This window comes from Rhinatrema bivittatum, chromosome 1, assembly GCF_901001135.1.
Source record: "Rhinatrema bivittatum chromosome 1, aRhiBiv1.1, whole genome shotgun sequence".
Lineage (NCBI taxonomy): Eukaryota > Metazoa > Chordata > Amphibia > Gymnophiona > Rhinatrematidae > Rhinatrema > Rhinatrema bivittatum.
Window position 1 is genome coordinate 527823394 of NC_042615.1, and position 22734 is coordinate 527846127.

General features: G+C 42.5%; 1 protein-coding gene across 3 annotated transcripts in view; it reads right to left on the reverse strand.

Annotated features, from left to right (window-relative positions):
* RFX3 (regulatory factor X3) overlaps positions 1-22734 on the reverse strand; it is a 703712-nt gene that overhangs the window by 154746 nt on the left and 526232 nt on the right. For all 3 annotated transcript variants that reach the window (XM_029613424.1, XM_029613416.1, XM_029613406.1), the window contains 2 exons: positions 19855-19976; positions 16700-16812 (listed from right to left, as the gene is read on the reverse strand). In XM_029613424.1, the coding sequence (XP_029469284.1) occupies positions 16700-16812; positions 19855-19976 (235 nt within the window). The remainder of the gene's footprint in view (positions 1-16699; positions 16813-19854; positions 19977-22734) is intronic.

The window sequence follows — 22734 nt, forward strand, 5'->3', positions numbered from 1 at the left end:
AACGCTATCCACGCTGACCTCTCCCTAATGGCACACTAGTGGGATCTAGTTGAGGCAGGGAATAGCAGCAGCTCCAACAGGGATGGAGCCTCAAGATGCAGGTGGGCTTTGCCGCACACCCAGTTGATGCATAGCCCCCATACTTTAAACAAAAATTGTATCAGCCATAGTAAAGATGCTGAAGGGTAAGCAGCTAAACTGGAGAGGAAGGAGTCCGCAATAGCAGATGGGGGCTTTCACGGTATTCATTGCTTTGCACATTTGCTGCACCTGGCAGTGAGGGGTGTTCTGGGGCTAGGGTCCAAGGATGACAGGAATCCATTTCTGAAGGACCTGATAGAAAGTTACAGGAAAATAGCAGGGCATTTTCAAGAAGTGTGAAGGTGGACAGCTTCTCTGTGAGAAGCAGGAAGAATTCAGGATATCTTGCAAGTATCTGATTTAAGATGCTAGCACCCACTCGAATTCCACTTATATGATGCTGAAGAGGTTAGTGGAGCAGTAGACACTTCTTCATGATCTGTCTCTGGAAACAGAGATAGGTGTGGCTCACTCCCTGAGATATCATGATCGGGTAATACTGAGACAGCTGGTACAAATCCTGAAGCCCTTCAAGGATGCCACATAGAATATGAATCACAGGACCACCACTCTGCCTCTGTATCATTCCATGGTGAGACCGCACCTTGAATACTGTGTGCAATTTTGGTCACCGCATCTCAAAAAATATATAGTAGCACTGGAGAAAGTACAAAGAAGGGTGACCAAAATGATAAAGGGGATGGAACGGCTTCCCTATGAAGAAAGGCTAGAGAGGTTAGGGCTGTTCAGCTTGGAGAATAGATGGCTGAGGGTTGTTATGACAAAGGTCTACAAAATCATGAAAGGTCTTGAACAGGTAAATGTAAATCAGTTATTTGCTCTCTTAGACAATAAAAGGACTAGCAGGAAGTTAGCAAGAGCTCCTTTAAAACAAATTAGAGAAAATTATTTTTCACTTAACGCAATATTAAGCTCTGGAATTCATTGCCAGAGGATGTGGTTATGGCAGTTAGTGTAACTGGGTTTAAAAAAGGCTTGGATACGTTTCTAGAGGAGAAGTCCATAAACTGCTGTTAATCAATAAGGAATAGTAGCTTGGGATCTATTTAATGTTTGGGTCCTTGCCAGGTACTTGTGACCTGGATTGGCCACTGTTGGTAACAGGATGCTGGGCTTGATGGACCCTTGCTCTGACCCAGAATGGCATCTCTTATGTTCTTATGTACGTGCTAACAGCTGGAGGAAGAAAGGGATGCAGCAATGTGCAGACCTGGCAGCATCAGTATTGGGGAGAAGGATGTTTGTGTATGAAAGTAGGGGAGGGAGTCTGCAGCATGGAAACAATATGAGGAGAAGGCTGGGAGGAGGGAGGCAGGAGCTGCCAGGGGCTCTGTCATAGGAAATAGAGGGGACAAAAGACAGAGGAATAAAGGAAGGATGACAAAATAAAGGGAAGGGAAAGATGAAAGACCAAAGAGGGAAGAGGAGAAAAAGACGGGAGAGGAAGAAGAGACTGGAATGAAGGAAAGAAGGACAGATTGCAGGAATAAAGGCAGGTGAGATGATAAAAGGAAATCAGAGAAGGGAAGAGTGAGAGAAGGTTGATTAAGAAGACAGAGGAAGAAAAAAAGAATTATATGGTAAAGAAAACAAGAGGGTAAAAACTGGTTTCAAGAAAAGCAAGAAATACAGTAAGAACAAAATAAGATACACAAAAAGGTACAAAAATAATTTTCTGTTCTCACAGGAAATGTTCAATTAAAAAGTACTTTTCATGCTTACTAGGTAATGTAGAATACACTAATTTTTATAAATATGCCAGAGAATCTCAAAAACCGTACTACAGAATTTTTTTTTTTAAATCTCTTAATGCAGAATCTAGAGCTAAGTTGCAGCAGAAAACAGGTCATACCCATACCATGAAACCAAACAGTACTGTGCACAACATATTGATCCAAGTGACACTTTTTTTTGCCAATTACTGAATACATTAAATTGTTTAAAGGGCAATTCTGATACTGTCTGTGATGCTTGCAGACCCTTGGGCACGCAAGCTCATTTTCAAAGGGAAACTCCCTGTGGATTTCTCTTTGAAAACGTGAGCAGCATGCACAGCAAGGATACTTGAAGCACATGAGGAGACTGGAAAATGCACTGAGCACACAGGCTTTCCCTCCCCCAAGCTAACTCCGCTCACATTTTTATATGGGTATCTGTGTGGGCATTTTTTCCCACAGGTAAACAAACACTCGCTTGAAAATATTTGAATATTGCCCATCAAATCCATACACTTATATTGTGCTATTCTTTTCCATGTTGGTTTTTTTTTTTTTTTTTTTTTTAATTTAATATTTATTAATTTTCAATATTCACTTCCAGTAAATATAATACATTACGTAGAGTAACATCCAACATACAATTTTTAACAAACAGACTTTTCATCTCTTACTCAGTCATACATCTAGTTCTTATCTACTATTCCAAGAAATATGGGGGAGTCATTTAAACATGGCGGTTTACAAGAAATTTTCAAACATATTTATAACATATTTGACTGTCGTGTGATCGTAGCAGGAATTACTAATAGCTTCGAAAACTACAGGTTCTGGGGGTTACTAGGCTCAAGAAACCTCTGTAATTGGGCAGGTTCAAAGAAAATATATTTCACATTCAAATGTTTAATTACACATTTGCTGGGATACCTCAGACTAAAACTGGAACCCTTAGCCACAACATCAGACCTGAGAGCCAAATATTTTTTACGTCTCTCTTGGGTGACACGTGAAATATCCGGATATATCCAGATTTTGCTCCCGTGGTATACTTCCTCCCTGTTTCTCATATATCTCTTTAGTATAAGATCCCTATCTGAGGGAAAAGTGCATTAGAGAAATAACATCATTCTGCTCTTAATTTCTGTTTCAAAGGACATTTCCAGAATCTGGGTCAGGTTCAATACATTTTCTTCTTCTTGAGATGGTTCTTTTCCTTTCTCTTTTTCTTCCTTACTCGGTATATAATATACTTTTGAAAGCACTGGTAGTCCTTCAGTAGGAATCTTCAATATCTTTATCATGTATTCCTTAAGCATGTCATATGCAGATATTTCTTTTATGTATGGGAAATTCAAAACCCGATGGTTTAAATATTTAGTTTGATTTTCCAGATTTTCTAATTTCTTCACACTTATATTCTCAACTCTCATGATCTCAAATTGTGCCTTTTCCATTTTTCCCATACGTTGATCCATTTCTTGCAGAGTGTTAGTATATTCCACTAGGTTTTTCTCCATTTTCAATATCTTATTGTTAGACTGTAGAGTAATATTTGTCAAATCAATTACTGCTTTCTCCAGGCCCTTTATCGCATGCCACAGCGACTCCAGCGTTATCGTCTTCGGCAGTTCAGCAGGAGTGTATGTTCCCAAAAGAGGCCTCTGGGCGTTTTCTCCCCCTCCTGTAGTTTCCCCACTCGCAATCTCCCTGATAGCGTTTTCCTCATCGTCTTTGCTGGCTTGGGGTAAGTTACCTTGCAAAGTTTTTCCAATTTCAAAAGTTCCAGGCAATAATTCCAGGCAATAAATTAGGTATACTCACCCCCGCAAGCACAGCTTCGGACGGGACCGGGGAGGGGGGGGTTATCGGAGCGCCGGGACTAAGGGTGACCTCTTCAGCCAACGAGTCCGACATCCGCCCCAAATCGAGGCTCGTAGCAGCTGCTTCTACCGGCGTTTTTCCTGCTGCCTCGGCGGCGAAAAAGGTCTTGATCCGTGGCTGGCCAGCTTCTGGGATCGGCGATGAAGATGTAGCTATCGCCTCCCGAAGCTTGGCTTTCCTCTTTGAGTGTGGCATTGTTTAAAGCAAATTTTCAAGAAAGTCGGAGCGAGCGGCCTTCGCAGCCTATTCACACGGCGGCCATCTTGGACTCCCTTCTATGTTGTTTTTTTAATGAATGTTCAATAATATAATTAAGGCCAAGATTTCCATTTTATTTTTGGACCTGCTGTTGCTTTTTGGTCCTTTGGGCTTCCAGATTCATTGGAGCCAAGGATGGGATCTGGCTCTATGAGCATTCATTTGCAACTATCCCAGGGACTCTTCCCCTATTTTATATGATCTTCTACCTTCCTCTAGATCTGCCATTGCAGACAGTCCTCGGCCAGGGGCCATGCACTCAGGCCCCATTTAGAACCCTGTAATTCTACTCCCTTGGGACTATGAATACTGCCTTATATGGCATCCACAGCCCAGAATCAAACTAGGTCCCTTTGCATGGCAGGGCACAGCCTGCCACTGAATCACCAGGTCAGTCCTCAAGGTTACATTCTAGCATTTGTCTGCTACTAAAATCACCTTCTAACAGACTCCTAAGACAATGCTACATGAGTACATGCACTATATCAATGGTTTTCAACCAGGCCCTTGAGTACCCCGCTGGCAGTCCTTTTCTCAGGATATCCAAAATAAATGTGTAAGATACATTTGCATAAAATGGAGGCAGTGCATGCAAATCTATTTCATCTGTATTCATTGTGCATACCCTGAAAACCAGACTGGTTATGTGCAGGGGCGGTTGTATAATGAGACAGGGTAAGGCGGCCGCTTCAAGCGGCAGAATTTTGAAGCAGCAAACAAAATGCCCTTCTCAGAATGCCACTGTGGTGTGCCACCCTGCCTGCTCCTGCCGCAGCTGCTGATCTAGGCCGGCGGCAGCAGCAGAAAAGAGGAGGCTGGCTGCCATGGGCCGATGCCGCCAGAGGCCAGGCTGGTGATGTGGAAGAGGGACACCACAGCCGCCGGAAGGATGCTGCTGCCGCCGCCGCAGGCCAGGCTGGTGGCGGGAAGAGGGATGTCACCGCCGGAGGCCAGGCTGGTGCAGCAGCTGAAGGGAGGAGGGGCAGAGCAAGAGGGCGCCATCTCACCCCTTGCCTCAGGTGGCAGATTGCCTTGAGCAGCCCCTAGTTATGTGGTACTCCTAGACCAGGCTGAAACCACATTGGCGCATATGTTATAAAGTAGCCTGAGCGCAGACATGTGGGCCTAATTTTAAGTGGGTGTATCTAGGTGCATAAATCTCGTTTCTTCTAAGACAGGGTATTTTTAAAACTGGCACGCGTCCATGCCATGATCAGTTTCACCAGTTTGTCCACAAGTTTGCCTAGTGTTGAGCTAGATCCTCCAAGACCCTCTGGTTTAATAGCCTACATGCCCTCCAGTTACCCCAGACCATTTAAACTGCTCTAAAATGGATATTTTTTTTCCCCACTATTTACACCTCCTCCATAGGAGAAGTAAACAAACCATGGACCTGAGCTTGCACCGGGGCGCATAAGTATTTATGTACATATCTCTGACACGTCCCAGAATACCCACGCCCCATCCAAACCACACCCACGACAAGCCCCTTTTTGAAACTGAGGGGGATGCGTGTGCAGCGGGAGATGCACGCGCATCTGGGAGGCTTTAAAATTCTGTGGGTGTGTGTGAGCCTGACTTGTGTGCGCTACTCCCGATTTTGGTGTGCGCTGGGCTTTTAAAATTCACCTTAAAACAAGGAGGGTAATTTTAAACCTCCTACATAGGCAAAAGTCTGTAGGCACTTTTTACATAAATCCGCTTTGAAAATTCTCAGGTTTGCACAGAACCCAGCATACACACAATATAAGAACATAAGATTTGCCATATTGGGTCAGACCAAAGATCCTTCAAGCCTGGAATCCTATTTTCAACAATGGCCAATCCAGGTCACAAGTGCCTGGCAGGATCTCAAGGAATAGGTAGATTCCATGCTGTTTATCCCAGAGATATGAAGTGGATATCCTGAAGTCCACATTAATAATAGTTTATGGAGTTTTCCTTCAGGAACTTGTCTAAACCTTTTTTTAAACACAGTTACACTAACAGCTTTCATGACATCCTCTCGCAACGAATTCCAGAGTTTAATTATGCATTGAGTGAACAAATATTTTCTCTTATTAGTTTTAAATCTGCAACTTAATAACTTCATTCCATATCCCCTAATTTTTGTACTTTTTGAAAGAGTAAACAACTGATTTGCATTTACCCATTCCACTATCCTCGTTTTATAGCCCTCTATCATATCTCCCCTCAGCCGTCTCTTCTCCAAACTGAAGAGCCCTAATCTCTTCAGCCTTTCCTCAGAGGGGAATCATTCCATCGCAAAAAGTTACACCTGTTTGAGAGCTGGTGTAACTTTGTGTGTGTGGATATACATGCATACTTTTGAAAATCAAATGTATGCATATAAATCCTGATCCTGCCCCCAACTCCATCCCCCCAGAATACTTATTTAGCAAGTGCTTAAATGTACATGTGAAATTGTGTTCCTCATGTACTTTTACCAACATACCTCTTGGGGCTATTTTCAAAGAGCCATTTACACACATTAAAGCGGGCTTTATGCTATGTTCTTTCTACTATATATGCTACAATCAATAGTGCCCTTTTCCCGTCGATAGCAGGGCTGAATTAGCCATGCTGTCTCGGGGGACTGTCAGTGTTGCGTCGGAGGCGGAGCTTTCCAAAGCTAATACAGAGCTTTGCTCTGTGCCGTTGCGGATTGTCGCGGCATACTTGGGATTGATGACTGTGGATCAAATTGTAGAAGTCCTTCTAAGTTGTTTATGAAAAATCTGAGGAGAGTCGTGGCTCCGTGTGCGTTCCCGCTCGCGGAAAAGACAGACTGAGGAGAAGCTTTTTTTCTGCGCGGAAACACTCGCGCAGCCGCACAGAACAAAGCTCTGTATCAGCTTTTGAAAGCTCTGCCTCTGACGCAAGACTGACAGTCCCCCGAGACAGCATGGCTAATTCATCCTGCTATCTACGGAAACACCTTTTGCGGTAAGCAAACTTGCTTTTTTCATACAAAAGTAATACATCCACCATAAATACAAACCTAACTAAAATTAAACCATCGCTGAAAGAAGACACTAAAAAATATGGGCCAGATATTCGTACCTATGCACGGGCATAGATTTGTGAGCACAAATCTATGCCCGATTTAATAAAATGCGTGTGCCGAGCCCTAGGGGAGCCCCAATGGTTTTGCCCATTCCCTCCGAAATCGGAGTGGCCTCGGAGGGAACTTTCCTTCCGCTGCCCCCCACCTTCCCCTCCCTTCCCCTATCTAACCCGCCCCCCAGCCCTACCTAAATCCCCCACCTTTATTTTTTTTATTTACGCCTGCCTCTGGGCAGGCGTAGGTTGCGTGCACTGGCGCGCGATCCCTGGGCCCAGCAGCAGTGGACAGGCCTCTGGCTACGCCCACACCTTGCCCACGCCCCGCCCATTTTTTCAAGCCCTGGGCCTATGCAAAATAGGCTCGGTACGCACAGGAGCGGGTTTTCGGGGTTACACACGTAACCCTTTTAAAATCCGCCCCTGTATTTGAACAGTACTACTTAGTTACTATTTATTAAAATATGCAAATTCCCATGGATTTAAAGGAAAAATAATCAACCAATATATACTCCTATAAACTAATAATGCTAATTGAAATCTGCATGCCAAAAGCTATTCCTGGGGACTTCGAGATGGCAGCTATCAAGGTGGCTGGACACATTTGAGCTCCTTAAACCTGTTGCCACTTTTCTCCTTAATTTATTTTTCCTACCTATGGGTAAGGAAAAGGAAGGTAAAGCCGAGGACATACCCTGCAGTCTTGGTGGAAGCCCTTCAAGTGGGGCCAATAGCACATAACCTTCATAATGTGGTATCAATAGTGTCTGAAGATGTCCATTGAGGAGCTCAAGGGGAGAATCTGAGCCCTTGTCCCTTCCATGCAGCACGGTTTCACCAAGCCCAGTCAAGAAAGCATATCCTTTGGATCTCAGGCCTCTTGTGCTTCCCAGACTCAGCTCACACAGTCACGAGATGAAGATGACAGAAAGTTTGGGGAGAGCATGGGGGGAGCATAGGAAGATTCAATGCTGGCAGCTCTGGAAGGTTATCTTGGCAGTGAACAGGGAGAATCTGCTGGGCAGAAGAAGGAGGATAGGTACCTGTGACTGTTTGTGTTTCTAACCTGCCCCGGGACGCGCGTAGGTCCCGGGGTTTTTGGAAGGGGGCGGGACCTGATGACGCGGCGTTTCGGGGGTGGGGCGCGGCGTTTTGGGGGCGGGACCGGGGCGTGGTGCCGGCCCGGGGGCATGGTCCAGGCCTTCGGACCAGCCCCCGGGTCGGAGCACGGCGCGCCAGCAGTCCGCTGGTGCGCGTAGATTTACGTCTGCTTTTCGCAGGCGTAAATCTATGGACAAAGGTAAGGGGGGGTTTAGATAGGGCCGGGGGGGTGGGTTAGGTAGAGGAAGGGAGGGGAAGGTGAGGGGAGGGCAAAAGAGAGTTCCCTCCGAGGCCGCTCCGATTTCGGAGCGGCCTTGGAGGGAACGGAGACAGGCTGCGCGGCTTGGCGCGCGCCGGCTGCCCAAAATCGGCAGCCTTGCGCGTGCCAATCCAGGATTTTAGAAGATACGCGTGGCTACGCGCGTATCTTATAAAATCCGGCGTACTTTTGTTTGCGCCTGGTGCGCAAACAAAAGTACGCGAACGCGCTTTTTTTAAAAAATCTACCTCTATTTGTCTGACACTGAGAAAAATGTGGTCCAAATTAATGGCACTCAAGAGGCTATTATTGGAGATAATGTTTATCTATTATAAAAAATTGAGAACTTGGAAAATTCAGTTAGAAAACATAATTTACAATTTATACATTTCCCTAAGTTTTCACTGTCCTAGAAATGTTTACAAGATATTTAATGGAAATTTTAAAAATTCCTCAACAATCAATTTCTCCAGTGATTAGGTCATATTATCTTCACTATTTAAGAAAAAATGATGGAATCTTCTTGAGCAGAAATGTCTGATTTTTGAAGATAGCCTTGATTTAACTTGGAGTCATCAGAAAAAAATTTGGCAAAACCTACTACTTTGATTGTCACCTTCACCCTAGAATAGGATACAGATTGGTTGTTAAAACTTTTCTTTAAGCGTTCTGATGAACTTTCTCTTCAGTTGAAAGTTAGGACTGTTGTAGATGATGCTAAAGCTACTCAGAGAAAGAGGAAATGTTTTTTTCTTCTGGGGCCTAGAGTTCTATAATTGGGGGCATCATTTTTCTTAAAATGTCCATGCAAACGTCTTAAGTTCAATAATGTTTTCTATATTTTATTTTGTACCAGACCAACTAACTACAAGGATAACTTTCAAACTATGCACAGTGGCATTGTTGCGCGTAGATGGCTGCACATAGATCTATGATATTATTATATAACTCACGTATATCTTATATGCACATATTACAAAATATGTATATCTTAACCCCAGAACACAGGCATATATGAATGCTTAAACGCAAATACATGGAATGTATTGAGAGGGAGTATTTCAATGTATTGAACACGTATATTTTCCTACCTATTTAAAAAATATGCACACATATTTTACATGTGAAAATAAAATAGGACTTACCTGTGTATAACCCAATTTACATGCTGAAGTTGGCATATTTTAAAACATGCACACATAATTTAAATTAACCAGTTTACCAGTCCTTCTCCAGGCCATCAAGACTCTCCTCATTCTTCAGCCTGAACTCCTCCCAGTTTACTCAGACCTCCCACAAAGCCAATACTACATAATAAACAAGTCTGATACCAATTAAGCAAGATAATTAGCAGGTGTAAAATTACATAAGTTGCCAAATGCCTTTTAAAATAGCAACTTACGCATGTAACTGCAGGCCCCACCCTAGACTGCCCATTATTTATGAGCGTATATGTACACATGAAACATAAAATATGTGCTTACCTTTGACTTTTAGAAAATAGCGATTATGGGCCGGATTTTAAAAAGGTTACGTGCACCGGGCATATTTTTAAAGGGCCCGGCGATGCGCATAAAGCCCCGGGACGCATGTAAGCCCTGGGGCTTTACAAAAGGGGCAGCCCCAGGTACGGGGCAGGGTCAGTCTGGGGGCGGGGGCGGGGCCAGAGGCCTCCGACAGAGTGGCCATTGCTGCTGTGTTGGAGGATCGCGTGCCGGCAGCAACTTGCACCTGCCTGGAGGCAGGCGCAAAAGGTAAAATAAAAATTTTGGGGGGGGTTAGAGTAGGGCTAGGGGGAGGAAAGGTTAGAGGAAGGGAACGGGGGAAGGCAGCACGGCTCAGCGCGTGCAAGGTGCAAAAATTGTGCACTTCCTTGTGTGCGCCGACCTTTGATTTTATAACTTGCACACGCCTGCACGTGCAAGTTATAAAATCGGGCGTACATGTGCACGCGCCGGGTAGCGCGCGCACATGTACGCCATGCGCACTCCTTTTAAAATCTACCCCATGTGAATAGAGGCTACTTACATGTGTATATCCACATTTTCAAAGAGTTACGCAAATAAAAATTATCTCCACTGTTTCTGAGTAATAAATCTGTGCAGAAAGGTTAATCCTTGCCTATAGGATAGGTATCCCTACAGATATCTGGATACAGTATGCTCTCATTTATGTGTTTATTTACCATCTAGTTTTTGTTTTTTACTTTGACTTGTGTCTATATAGTTTTCTTGTGAGTTGTGGAATTGTGAGCCCCCTTTATGCTGGACTTAAATTTAGAGTTTCCTAATAGATTATCTGTTGCTTCCTCTTTGTTGTTATTTTTTTTGTGTGTATCTGATTGACATGGCTCCTTAAACTGCCTCTTAAGGTTTGCATTCTTGAAGTTCTGTTATTGAAATTAATGAGCAATAAAAAAAGAAATCTGCAAGCCAAGATTCCTACACCACAGGAGAGAGTTTCCCATATTGGGAGTCTATGTAAGCTAAAGAGAAAGCAAAGAAAAACTGTAGTAAAATTCAGAGTGAGAAAGTCAGAGCAGAAGAGAGCATGCAAAAAAAGAAAGAGAAGTAAGGATATAGGTTAAAAAACACAGGTAAATTATGGAGAGGTACAATTAAAATAAAATAAAATAAATTATATATAAAGACCATAAATTAGGTATGCTGGAGAGGACAAAAGACCAAGATATACGATACAGGCCTGAAGGTATCTATTTCTGTGTTACATTACAATACTGAAATAGGGGCCAGTAATAGTAGGAGTCAACTTGTTAATTTCCCAAAGACAAAAAAAAAAAGATAACTCAAGCCTGAAACTAGTCTACACATTTCTAGACAATTTAATGATTTCAAATTGAGATGAGCAACATCATTCTTTACATTATGCCAGGCAGGGCTGCTCCCTGCTCACTAAACCTGACATTCAAATCTTGCAACAAAATTAAATTTTAGCTTTGGTACCTAAATCCATTTATTAATACTTTTTCTTGTTTGTGTGAGCAGATCACCAAATGGGAGGAGGGAAAGAACCGAACCTGATACACAGAACCTCACAGTTTGTCTGTATTACAGAATAATAATAAACAGTACAAGCTACATAATCAATGAATATGTCTGAACAAAATCAAAGTATCATGAACTGGACAAAGGTGTTAATTCTGCAAATTTAAATATTAATCATTTGATATTGAGAGTTAGCTACTTGGGTCAAGTAGCTCACTGCTGGTATGTGGGTTCTACAGGCATCCACTGTTAAATGTGTTTAGGGACCTTCATTTTCATTTTTTTTTATTGTTCTTTATTTTTCCTGGAAATGTATTATGACAAGAACAAAAACAGGAGGAAATTTGATTAAAAATGACTCATTTTTCCTGGTAAATATCAGAGTTTATTTTGATGGCAGAAGCCAGGACTGTGAAGGAGCATGTAAGCAACTCCCTCAGAACATCTTAAAGGACTGGGTACTGCTATCTGTACTGGTCCTCCTTAAGGCCCAACCCAGCAAAGGGTTCTGGGATAGGGTGGATCACTGCAAGTGGGGATAAGAGATCAGGGCCAGAGGGATGAGGGAGGTCCAGGGAGAGAGGCAGAAGACTCGAGAATATGAATTGTAAGTTACAACTACTTTTGTTGAATTGTACAAACCAGCTAATTTTTTTGTTTACTATTGCTTAACAATAAAGAAGCTTATAAAGATTGTTGCCAGAGTCCAGTCTGGAGTCTGTTCTCTGCCTAGTCCTGACTGCTCAGCATCACATATAGTGGTAGCAGTGGGACTGCTTGCCTAAGCAGGAAGCACAGGCAAAGCCCATAACCGCAGCAGGGGAAAAAAAACATCTTACAAAGTTTTTTTTTCCTCTTTTTCCTGGGACCTCCCAGTTTCACTTTCTCAACTGAAGCTACAACAGACTATGGGGGGTAGCCCTGGCTATGCAGTCAGGGGCCAAGAAGTGAGTCAAGGTCTAACAGACCAGAAAGTTTTTTTTTTCTCACTCTCCTATCCGGAGATATACCTAGTGTGGAAGTGGCTCAGAAAGCAGGAAAGATGGAGCAAATGATCCAGATGTTTGCTACAGGGCAGCAGCAGTTGCAGGACGTCATAAAAACTCAACATAACTAGCAAAAGGCGCTGCGAGAACAACTTGTGCAGCAAACCTCAGTGTTAACTCAGGTAGCACAGGCCATGCAGACCGCTGTGTCTAGTTTAACCCAGGTGAATCCATTGCCTCACATCCTGTTTAAAATGAAGGTGGGGTGAGAAACTTTGAGAGACCCATTAGTCTTTTGGAATTGGAATACGTACTTGGCTGACTTACTCACGGGCAGAAGTCAAGCAGCTTTCCAAGCAGCCAACCCACAGGGGATAGCTACCTATGCGGAAGTCAAGGCTGCCATCCCAGGGAGAGCTGGGAATACCACAGAAAAATACCAGTAGCAGTTCTGGCTGGGATTCCTGCAGTCTGAGGAAAGCTCCCAAAGTCTGTTTCATTGCCTGAAGGACACCAGCTGAAAGTGGCTACAGCTGGAGGCAAAGACTGGCCTCAAAGTAGGCAGACAGGTGCTTCGGGAAAAATTCTTAGATGGGCTTGACGAGCCTATGTGAAATTGGGTCTGCCAACACACAGGGCTCACGCTGGAAAGAGCTCTAGAAGTGGCAAACACTTTCCACCAGGTGAAGTTAATGTCCAATGTGGTAAGAAGGTTAGAAAATCAGTCCACATAAACTCCATGGCAAAGCACAGAGAGTGAAGCTTCCCAGCAGCGTTCCTCAAAGGCAGAGAGCTCGTCTTCCGTACCAAGAACCCAGGCCACAGTCTCTTCCTCATGCTTTAAGTGTGGCCAGAGAGGTCATTTAGCAAGGGACTGCTGATCTGAGGGGCCTGAAGTTATGGATTTCAGCTTGGTGACTCAGCCAACACTAGACTGTAAAGTCTCTGAGGATAAAGGAAAAATTCCAAAGCAGGAAAAATCCTCGCCCTGGAAGAAGAAAAATACCTCAGGGAGTTCAAATCAGCCCAGGAATGAAACCTTGGACAATTTTTTCTTCTGTGCCCTTTGTGCGAGGAGTGGTCATCAGGAGGACCTCTGCCCATTTGGAAAGGCCAAAAATAAAGTGCCCTTGAGGAGAATGACTAAAGGCAAAGATGAACCCATACAGTGGCATACCTGTTTTGTAAAGTGGTGGACCATAATGTCGAAGAGTGCCCATGGTTAGACGACATGGAGTGTAAACAAAGCTGAGGGATGAGCAGCGCAAGAAATAGAAGGGGGCAATAACAGAATCCCAGAATCAGAATGAAAAATGGGAGGAAGAGTGGGAAAATACATTTGCAAAGCTACAAAACTGTAGTTAGTGGTTATTCCTCACCAACGTCACAAGAAATTTGTGATCCAGTGGAACTGGAAGAAGTCCCCACCCAAGCATTGGTGGATTCAGGGTCTGGCAAAACTCTTGTTCGTGAGGCCATCTTCAAAAAAGGGTAAATGAATCACATGGAAAGAAAAAAAAAAGACACTTATCTGCATATATGGGGACAAACAGGAATATCCAACCAGTCAGGGTCTGCTGAAGACTACGGCAGGTCAAGCAATCATGGAAGCAGGAGTCCTTTCTGAGCTCCCATACCCAGTTAATTCTGGGATGCAATTGTCCTGTTTATGGCTTTGTGGGCCCAGCTCACAGGGAATCAGGGTAACCCATCCAGGAGTGGGTCACTAGTGAGGGAGAGCCAGGAATTAGCCCAGACATGGCTGGATACCCAGCCTGATAAGGCCGAGCTGAGGGTGAGGGTATATGAGGGAGAATGTAAGGAACTTCCTCAGAACACCTTAAAGGACTGGGTACAGCTATCTGTACTGGTCCTCCTTAAGGCCCAATGCAACAAGGGATTCTGGAATAGGGTGGATCACTGCAAGCGGGGATAAGAGATCAGGGCCAGAGGGATAAGGTAGGTCCAAGGAGAGACAGAAGCCTCAAAAATACAAATTGTAAGTTACAACTATTTTTGCAAAACTGCACAAACCAGCTAACTTATTTTGTTTACTATTGCTTAACAATAAAGAAGCTTATAAAGATTGATGCCAGAGTCCAGCCTGGAGTCTGTTCTCTGGCTAGTCCTGACCAGTCAGCATCACAAGGATCATAAAACTATTAAGCAGATTCTCCCACCCACCAACTCAGCAGCATTCCCAACTCTCTCCCCTCATCCCCTGCCTAGCATGTCCCTCTCTCTCCCCAGCCCGACTCTGCCTATAATCTCCCTTTTGCCCCCATTCTCCCGCACTGCAACAGCATTCATTCTTATTGGTGGTGGCTCCACACTTTTCCTCTCTCCTTCAGCAGCATGCTTATTCCCAGACTCTGCAGCACTGCGCTTCTGCTTTTGTCTAGGGCCAGGAAGCGCTTCTAGTGGATAGGGCCTGCTTCAAATGCATTTGCGGCATCAGAGAGCAGGCACTTTGGCTGCATGGTGGATGAGGTGGCAGCGGCGGCTGAAATGCAGCATGGGCGGCACTGGAGAGTAAACGCTTTCACTGCTGGGGGGGGACTTGAAACACAGCATGCACTTTGGTTTCCAGCAGTGGCTGGAGGACTTGAAATACTGCATCTGCAGTGCTGGAGCAGTTTTTTAACCAGCCTAAAATTAAGGTGAATATCAGTTTAAACAGTCTGTCATCTTTGGAAAAATCCAGGAATTTATGGGTAAAAAAAACTGGTTTAAACTGAAAACGAAGGACCCTAAATGTGTTACACACAAATACGAGGGTAAATCAGTAAGTAAGTCACAAACATACATGGGATTAATATTCATGTTATTTAAATGCAAAAGATGAATTATTTACTGTGAAATATACAGAATATAGTCACAAACAGTTTTTCTGGAAAAACCAACTACTTTTCAACGTAATCGCCGCGAACATTTATAAATTTGTCCCAGCGTTTGAAAAGTCCGTCAAAACCTTCTGCGTAAAAGTCTTTTGGCTGGCATCGTAACCAGCGCTTCACCTCTTGTTCCACTTCTTCATCGCTGGTGAAATGTTTACCACCGAGATGGCTTTTCAGTTTGCCAAACAAGTGAAAATCGCTGGGTGCCAAATCCGGACTGTATGGTGGATATTCAAGAACTTCCCAGTGCAGGTTCAGAATTGTCTGACGAGTCTCATTCAATGTGTGTGCTCCGGCATTATTGTGAAGAATCAGCACTCCTCTTTTTTCCAGATCTGGGCGTTTTCTACGAATAGCTCCTTTAAGCTTTAATAGAGGAGCACAGTAGGAAGCCGAATTAACAGATTCACCACACTTCTGAAAACTGGTTAAGAGTATCCCATCTCGGTCCCAAAACAGTCAATATCACCTTTCCTGCAGAAGGCACAAGCTTGAACTTTCTCGGTATCGGTGATAGTGGATGCTTCCACTGCATGGAATCGCGTTTCGCTTCTGGTTGATAGTGGTGCACCCACGACTCGTCACCAGTAACAATACGTGCCATCATTGATTCACCTTCGTTTACATAACGGCAGAGATTTTCCAAACAGACACCCATCTGGTTGTTCTTATTGTCTTCGGTCAGCTGTTTGGGAACCCATCTTGCACAGACTTTGCGAAAGTTCAATACATTGTGCAATAAGGAATATGCTAATCCGTGAGAACACCCAATTTCTTTGGCAACTTCGTCAATTGTTACCCTCCGGTTAGCGCGAACCATCTCTTCAACCTGCTTCACAGTTGCCTCTGTCGCAATCTCTACAGGTTGACCAGGTCTGGTTTCGTCGTTCACGTTGGCACGTCCTTGTGCAAATTTATCGGTCGAGTTATAAATTGCTTTATGCAAGAGACATTTCTCTCCATATACTGGATACATTTCTTTATGAATGTCTTTTGCCACTAAGCCCTCAGCCCATAAAAATCGGACAAAAGCACGTTATTCTTCTACCGTACAATCTGTCAACACGGCAGCCATTTTCCTTGTGTACACAGCCCCTGCGCATGCACAGTTTAAATAACTATTTATGTACATAAGCACTTCTAAGGTGCTGCCATCTATGGAATATGCCATTACAGATATATGTTTTATTACCTTAGTAGAGAGATTTGTGACTTACTTACTGACTTACCCTCGTAGCTTAAATTTAAAAACTGGCAAATATGCACTTCAAGTTGCATCACTGTTTCTAAATGTGAAATATGCCCCTGCACAATTGTTGCTTACAGATTTATCCTAGTTCTTGCATTAGCACATCACACTGGAGACAATTAAAGTGTTAACAAAGAGTTAATAGCAATTTGGCACATACAGTATGAGTTAAGTCTATCTTACCTCACAGTGCTCCCTATAAAGACTTTGAAGTGACTTGATATCCTCAAAGGTAGTACCATCTGGCAGCGAAGAGATTTCAACTTCTGCAAACTCTGGAAGTGCTCGAGATGCATCTGTAACCATGGTAACATAAAGCAAGAAATATAGTGTGGATAGCATCAATTACAGTTTCATTAGGAAAACATTTAAGAACCATACAAAGAGAAATTCTAGGAGGTCATATTTCTTAATGAGCAAGGGCCTCAATTAGTTTTTTTCTTTTCTTTAATAGGATACAATATAAAAAGCATTAACATTACAATGTTACACTTCATCATGCGAATTTTTGTCTTAACAAAGAAATTAAGCAAAAAGGTACAGGAAAACAAACATTATATTAAAAAACAAACTACAGCAGCATGCTAGAATCAGCATAATAATATGATCAGTTGGTAGTTAGTGCCTGTAAAGACTTTGAAGGACTGAATCAAAATCTGCCTCTGTAAACTTGCATAGCCCAACAGGTGCCAGGTGGCTCCGCATGACAAGACTGCGCGTGGGCAACAGGATTCAGTGTCCCAGGACAGTGCGCAGTTTCAGGTTGTAGCTTCCAATCTCATGAATATTTCAGTGAGACTAAATGATTACAAAGGCACCCAATGAACAAGAGGCTGCTGGAAACCCCTTCTATGGTGCACACAGCCTCACAAATTGGCTTTTACTTCTAAATGAATCAGGATTCAAATATTTGGCACCTGAATAATAAATACTTTTAAAGGCTATGTAACTGCTGTTCATGAAGCCACTTATTACCCATCCATACTTTGTTAGGCAGTATTCCCAGCCAAGCTTGGGAGCGGAACTTAGACTTCTCGCACAGCGGTGTAGTTCAGTAGTATTTGACTGCTTTTAGTTTTTTTTTTTAATTATTTAGTAGGTTGTAATACTTTTTACCATGTTAATATATAAATTATCCAAAAATAATATTATTCAGAAGCTTTAGAGTCCAGACAGAACCCTTCTTTAGATGGAACACAGCTCACCTCTGAAGAAGAGACAGATATGGTCTCAATAACTCACCAAAAATCATTTTATCTTTTGGATTATAGACAATTCTTGATTCTATCATATACAAACCTTTGACTGATAATTATTGGTGTAACACATCCAACTCAATAACTCATCTACATCATCACCTGATTTGAAAGCAAGGCTGATGTTCACAGAAAGAAAACCTGAAGCACATTCTGGCAGTGGTCTTCACTCTCAGTCCTTGAGGGCCACCCAACAGGTTGGGTTTTCGGGATATCCCTAATGAATACGCATGAGATAGATCTGCATGTGCAGGTCGTCCACTGTATATCTTATTCATTAGGGATGATACTCTAATGAAAATACTTGATACAGATATGCATGAAACCTGACTGCTGGTGCGTCCTCGAGGGCTGTAAGTGAATACTATGGCACTATGGGGTAAATCATCAGAGTCACCTAGCCTGACCACAACTAGGCACTGCAATAGCAGGCCTAAATCTGGCCAGATGCTGCTTAGGCCTTAGGCCAAAAGCAATAAAAAAAAAAATATCCTGCCCTCCACCCTGTATCTGCACTGCGATCTCTCTGCCTGCCTCACTGCCAGAATTTTATCAGCATAACCCCCATCCTGAAGCGCAGTTTCCCCCCACCTTCCTCCTGTTAGATCGGCTGGGGGCACTGCGTGTGAGTTTGAAGGGTTGGGGGGCAGGGGGGGATTGAATCTCCACTACAGCAGTTTCTTTTTATGCCAATGTAATACCAGGAAGTGGGGGAGGGGGGAGGAGAGTGGGGGAAGTCACAGTTCAGGATTTTTTTTTTTTTTTAATGCTAATGGAGTGACAGGAGAGAGGAAGACAAAGACAGGGGAAGGGGGTATCATGGCACAGGACAGAAATGGCTGGACAAGAATGGGGGGCAGGGAGTAGAAATTGTTGCAGGGGGGAAAGGGAGTGTTTCTAAAAATGCTTACTGGGTGCCAAGAGGGTGCATTGTCAGTTGCTGGTTTTTTTTTTAAAGACAACTTACCTGGTTAGCGTTGATTTTCAGCACTAAACAGATAAATACAACTATAAACCAGCTCCATAGCTATACTAAAGGTCAAATTTAGCAGAATTTTCAGCAGAAAACCTAGCCAATTAGTTTCAGCTGAAAATTTGCTTAAAGATAACCAATTAAAATTAACTGGTAATCCTGTCTATTCAGCAGCTGTTTGAAAACTGATCCCATGTAGATTTTTTTTTATTTACCACAACAAATAATAAATGGTTTGAACCGGTATATCTTTTATGTCATATCACCTAGCCATAAATAGTATATGGAACCATCAAATATTGTAGGACCCTTACTCACAGAGTCTGTGTAAAAATTCAACTCTTATTTGGTATAGGGTCACTTTATTTTGAATCAATTTTGTTTTGTTCATTTTTTGTAATGTCACTTTTTGTTAAAATATAAAAATTCTCCCAAACGTGCTGACGAACTTCAAATTATATAAATCATGGGAACAACACTTCGTTTAGCAAGCAAAAATGCAGACCGCGTAAGAAAAAGTGCATGAAAAATAGCCAGTTGGAAGAATTTCGCTGACAGAACGGATGGAAAACTCTGTGGATGAAAAGAAATGATGTTTTGAAGAAGTTGTTTCCCCTGAAGCAGGACCTTGTGGTTCGAAACACGATCGTGTCGGGATTCGGGACTCCTAGCTATTATTTCGAGATGAGTATTCTTTTCTGAAATTTATTGGATTGGGACTTGAGACTTGCATTTTTGCTTGCTAAACGAAGTGTTGTTACCATGATTTATATAATTTGAAGTTCGTCAGCACGTTTGGGAGAATTTTTATATTTTAACAAAAAATGACATTACAAAAAATGAACAAAAGAAAATTGATTTAAAATAAAGTGACCCTATACCAAATGAGAGTTTGATTTTTACACAGACTCTGTGAGTAAGGGTCCTACAATATTTGATGGTTCCATATACTATTTATGGCTATGTGATATGGCATAAAAGATATACCGGTTCAAACCATTTATTATTTTTTGTGGTACTACAATAGAGGTTTACTGGAATACACATTGTGTAATTTTGGGTGGTGCTTGTGATTTTTTTTATTTATACATTGCAGTGCTCCCACATACCTAAAAACTGTTGATGATGTTGGCTTTGGGCAATTACAGTTTGTTCAACAGATGTGCCTGTCTGTTGACCACTCCCTGTGAAACCATCTCCAACCCCATCTACTTTCTGCACAGGCTTATACCTAGGGAAAAAGCAAACAACAGATGTAATGTAAAATGCAATTGTTGTGGTAGAGCTGTAACAATTTAAAGCTGATGTTCTAAGCTCTTGGATGTAATCCCAAAATTTATAATTAACACAAATTTACACATATTTCAATGGAATGCAAGCTAAAATTTATATGTATTTCTTCTCTTCTAGTGAAACAAGGCAAAAATACATCATCTACATTGTGCATATACCACCTTTGATTAGGCCTAGCAAGATTCTCCTATTCCTATGGGCTTCTAGCTCAATCTTTAATGGGATATGCCTCCTTAAGCCTTCATTCACATCTAGCCAAGAAAGTTTGCATTATTTGACCCTTTCCTCTCTTCCACCTTAGACAAGTTCCTGGAAGAAGTCTATAAAATATTATTAGCTAGGTAGACTACGGAACGCCATCACTAATCCTGGGAGTGAGTAGCAAAAAACAGATCTACTTTTTGGGATCTGCTGGGTTCTTGTGACTTGGACTGGCCACTGTCAGACAGGATACTGGGCTTGAAGGATTTCAGCACAGTAACTTATGTTCTTATCTAGCACAGAAATTGCAGCCATGATCCTTGGCCAAATACCACAGACTGCAGCTCTCTATGGAACCTGATATGCATGTACCAAGAATCTGACCATTAGGTGTTGCAGTTGAAACACTTTTTGTTGGAGCTGTGAGCACTACCTCTGCAGCATCCTCAGTCCTGACTGGCCCAAAAAGTAGAAGCTGGATTGGGTATTGAATGAATATATCTCATACAGTAGTGCCTAGCTATCAGGCACTCATTATTGAGATTTCTTTGAATGATAATCAAATCAAAACTCCAAGTGTGAATATTTTAATCACCTTTTTTTCTTTTTCTCATTCACAAATAATTACCAATATAGCAAAGTTGTTTATCACAGCCAAGTATTCTCTATGGACAACAGCATATTCACCCACACAAGTGGTATTTGTAGCTGACATATTCTACTTATCCTTGGAGAAAGCAAAGTTGCTTACCTGTAATAGGTGTTCTCCAAGGATAGCAGGATATTCAATTGCACATATCACTTGTGTGGCTGAAATATCCTGCTAAGTCTCAGACAATAAGCATAGCCTAATACTTAGAACAGTGGGTTGAGAACCAGAGTAGCCGGAGTTCAAATCCCAGTGACACTCCTTGTGACCTTGGGCAAGATTGTAAGACCTCTGAGGACAGGGAAATACCTACTACACCTGAATGTAACTCACCTTGAGCTACCAATGAAAAGGCAAGAGTAAAATAAAAAAAACCCAAAACACAACACTGTTGCTAGTTTAAAAGTCCAGAAATTAAATTAGTTTTGATTTCTGTTAGGACCAACAGAGGTATTGGCATATTTATTTACTACCTGCTAGTTGGAGTTCTTATGCCCTAAACATATATACTATCTTTCTTATTAGAACACCAGAAATGACTTAATGACATGTCAAGCAAGTTAGGAACAGCAGTTTAGCTGAAAATCTGTACTGGTCACTAGAGCACATCTAAAAACAGAATTTGTAAGTTATGATCCATTCATGCAATAACACATTATTTATAGCTCCAGTGAGTTTAAATCTAGTACGATCAGCATATGAAGTGTCTTCAGTGGAGCCTGAAGCTTTTTTTTTTTTACATTGTACATGCTTGAAAGCATTTGAAGGAAGCTATTTCAACACATGAAAAACACAAAATATATTCACTGGAGGTAATTTTCAAAAGAATCAATGCACTTAAAACTGGGTTTTACATATGTAAAAGGGGCTTTTGAAAATTGCTAGGATATATGCTACTTTTACCTACATAAAACCTTTTGAAAATAACCTCCACTATTATAAAATGTATATATTTCAATGAGCAAGAATACATTTTCTGATATAATGCCTTGTATTCGTATGTTATGCATCCAACCCAAAATAACATATTTTGGGTTGGGATACTGTATGAGACTAAAATAACTTATGCTGAATATGACACAGATTTCGTTTGCAGAGCTGACTGGACACCAGCCAATGACAGCAGCAGAGCAGCTCTTACAAATGCTGATAACATAAAAAAAGCTGCGATATAAAGAACCCATATATATGGCGGTATTCCTCTAATAGAGAAAATAATTAAACATTCGGTATTTTCTCTATATAAAAGAAAAGCTACTACATTCAGACTGCAAAGATGCAAAGAACTCCTGGCTCTCAGAGAACGAGTCCGATCTCTGGAGGCTAGAGTGGCCGACCTGAGGGGCTGAAGCAGACAGAGAGATATATAGATGAGACCTTCAGGGACATAGTAGCCAAGACCAAACTTCAGATTGGCAGCCCTGGTGCTGCCTTGGAGGAAGAAGGTCTCATGATCGGAGAGCATCAACCCGGTGTAGCAGGAAAGGATCCTGTAGCAAGGACCTGTTCTCCAGGTGATGCACTGTCCTTTTGTACCGAGGATATCTCCCCAAGGCCTACTGCCCAGGAGGGAAGGGTTAGGTCGGCCGTCATAGTTGGTGATTCGATTATTAGGAATGTAGACAGCTGGGTGGCTGGTGGGCGTGAGGATCACCCGGTAACAAGCCTACCTGGTGCGAAGGTGGCGGACCTCACGTGTCACCTAGATAGGATTTTAGACAGTGCTGGGGAGGAGCCGGCTGTCATGGTACATGTGGGCACCGACATAGAAAAATGTGGGAGGGAGTTTCTGGAAGCCAAATTTAGGCTCTTAGGTAGAAAATTTAAATCCAGAACCTCCAGGGTA